We start from the raw sequence: 2,845 nt of genomic DNA, 5'->3' as shown, positions 1-2,845 counted from the left end.
AGCGCCTCCTGCGCCGGGGGCAGAGCGGGCGCCCCGAGGGGAGCTCCGTGTCCTAACGTCACGGTCAGAAAGGGACCCCGGCAGCTGGATCCATCCTAACTGGGAGGCGCGTTTGTATTGGAGATGTGCGTCGGCAAACTTCACTCTGTTTAACTTTGCGTTTCCCGGAGGTGAGACTGGGCTCCGGCGCTCTGCAGGCACAACCCCACCGTGTGAGAGGCCGTCAGGCTTTCAAACGAAAGGAATCTGGCGGCACACACGCGGATGAGTTCCCAAATCACACATTCTGCCCTTATTTTCCACTTTCTAAGTGGAAGCGACTTAACAGCGTCTGCAGCGTTTGAGCTGAGCACGCAGATTCAGGTTGTCACATTGGGCAGCCCCGACAGTTTTGAGGGGTGAGGGCAGGGGAGAGTGTGTGATTCTCGAGCAAAGCCTAATGAGAACCAGCAAACGGGCACGGTGTAGACAGCTTTCACTGCGGGTAACTGTTAGAACTGTCAACAGGAGGAAATTTTGACTAGTGGATCCAGGGTTTAAACCTTAATTTTGTTCTAATGATAATGGTTGAAAATTTGCTCTTCTGAGCAGCTCAGTGTGTTGGTAGGGCTGAAACGATTTGGGGCTTCATAAACTCTATGGAGTTTATTTCTACACCGCAGACCTGTTAATTCAGTAGCCTAATGTACGTGGCTTTTCTTGCTCTTTCTTCCCCCAGAGCCAATCTACGTTCCATTCCTCATTGTTGGATCAATATTTATTGCCTTCATTATCGTGGGCTCTCTGGTAGCGGTTTATTGCTGCACATGTTTAAGACCTAAACAACCGTCGCAGCCGATACGTTTTTCTCTGCGGAGCTATCAGACGGAGACTCTGCCCATGATCCTGGCCTCGACAAGCTTCAGGACGCCGTCCAGGCAGTCCAGCACCGCCACAAGTTCCAGTTCGACCGGCGGCTCGGTTCGCAGGTTCTCCTTTCCCCGGGCAGAGCCGGGGTGCCTCGTGGCATCGCCACCCCCACCGTACACTTCTGGCTGCTTCCAGACAGCCCATGCCGTCCACCTCGCCCAGCCATCGGGATTTCTGGTGTCCCCGCCGTACTTTGGGTATCCTCTCCAGCCAGAGCCTGCCCTGGCTGGGAAGAGCTGCTCCGATTTTAGTCAGAGCTGCAAGGAGCTGTGAAGAAATAACGCAGCCTTCCGAAGCGCAGGGACTGGTGTTGCTGGGTGTCGTGCTGCCATGCTCTGGGGTTGCAGAAGTCAAAATCATTCCCATGGGTGAGTTGCCCTTGAAAAGTGCAAGGTCTCATTTGGGATCTCGTTTCCAAAACGTGGATCACACTTAAAAATGAACTGTGAAATGTTCCAAACAGTTGTTCCAAAACCAGACTCCTCTGATCCTCTAATTTGTGCAGAACGTGCTCAGAGACAAGTAGAAAAAACCATTTTGGGATAAAAGGTACTCATTTCATGGCGTTATAAATGACATTTTAACCCTAAATACTGTTAACTTAGCTAACAAATGGTGTCTGAGTTCCACTGACAATAATCAGACAAGTTTTATAAAGCAGCAATAAGCCTGAGAAGTAAGAGAGAAGTAATACTTACTAAAGAGGATCCTGAATACAGCTGACTGCTTTCCACTTCCGTGAGCAATGAAAATATGAAGAAGAGTTTTACTACAGATATAAAAATGTGTAGGTTTTAAAAAAATACACATGATATACCTGAACTTACACTGCATATTTGTATTAGTAAACATTAACCATGATAGATAAAACTAGTACTAATTAGACTAGTTGAAAATAAGCCAATCCCAAGCAGCTAAATAATTATCTATGAGAAGAGCAGAATGTATTCAGCAATATCACTAATAACTTCTCTGCATAAAATTCTAGAAATGGCATTATATTAAAGCATTTTTCAGAAGAACGTATTTATTTTTGGCTTTTTGCTCAGCAACGTATGTAAGTTGGACAAACTGATCATAAAGTTCTATTTGTAAAATTAGCCATGTATAAAATGTAAAGACAAGCTTGTAATTTAAAATGTATTTACAGCATTGACAACACTAATTATTTAGTAGTCACACACACACAAAATGATCAATAAACTGTGTGATTGAAATGTTGTGTCATCTGTATGTCTCTGTACAGATAGTGTTTGATGAACAAGTTTTCCCTTTGATGTATTTTTTCATGTCAAAAATAGTTATTTTTGCTTTTGTAAATGAGTTACACCTTTGTGCACCTGTTGTGCAGGTTTAATATAAAATTCTGACTACATGGTGAACAAATGGATCAATTAACGTCTTTTATATGCAGCTGTGGTAAAAATGTGGGAAAAACTACATTGATTAGTTGGGTATTTTAACTTAAAACATCTTGCTCTAGAAATAAATTTTGTTTGCCCTTCTGCATTCCTTCATCCAAGTAAACCAACGAACCAGACGGAAGAAGAAAAAAAAAATGCATCTAAACCAAACACATTCAGCCAGCAAATGGAATATATACAAGAAAAAAAAAAAAAGCAGTCATTAAAGGGCACTCTGTATACTAATTTTTATGGAAAACAAAGTAATTTTGTGTGTCAGAATCTACAATATCAGAGGCTGAGCCTTTTTATGTTACCTATTTTATCATCCCCAAACTCCCTGTGTCTAGGCTCTGTTGAAGCACATCATACCTCACCCACTTTACATGTACTAGCGTATCAGTTCATATTAATATTACAGCATACCTCTGGATTTTAGGATTGGATTTTAGAACCTCATTGGTTCTTCATCAAGGGTTGAATATTTTTTTTTTTTTCTTAGCAAATATCTAGCAATCAGTGTCTTAGCATTT

The 2,845-nt window shown here is 42.5% G+C and overlaps 1 protein-coding gene across 1 annotated transcript; it reads left to right on the top strand.

The window, feature by feature from the left end:
* Positions 1–711: 711 nt before the first annotated feature.
* Positions 712–1,182, top strand: SHISA3 (shisa family member 3; the record flags this gene model as incomplete). Its single annotated transcript, XM_008941693.1, has 1 exon — positions 712–1,182. A coding segment is annotated over one exon (471 nt), but the record flags the coding sequence as incomplete, so codon positions are not given.
* Between the last annotated feature and the right edge of the window lie 1,663 nt (positions 1,183–2,845).

This window comes from Merops nubicus, unplaced genomic scaffold, assembly GCF_000691845.1.
Source record: "Merops nubicus isolate BGI_N331 unplaced genomic scaffold, ASM69184v1 scaffold14060, whole genome shotgun sequence".
NCBI lineage: Eukaryota > Metazoa > Chordata > Aves > Coraciiformes > Meropidae > Merops > Merops nubicus.
This window is presented reverse-complemented; position numbering and strand designations above follow the sequence as displayed.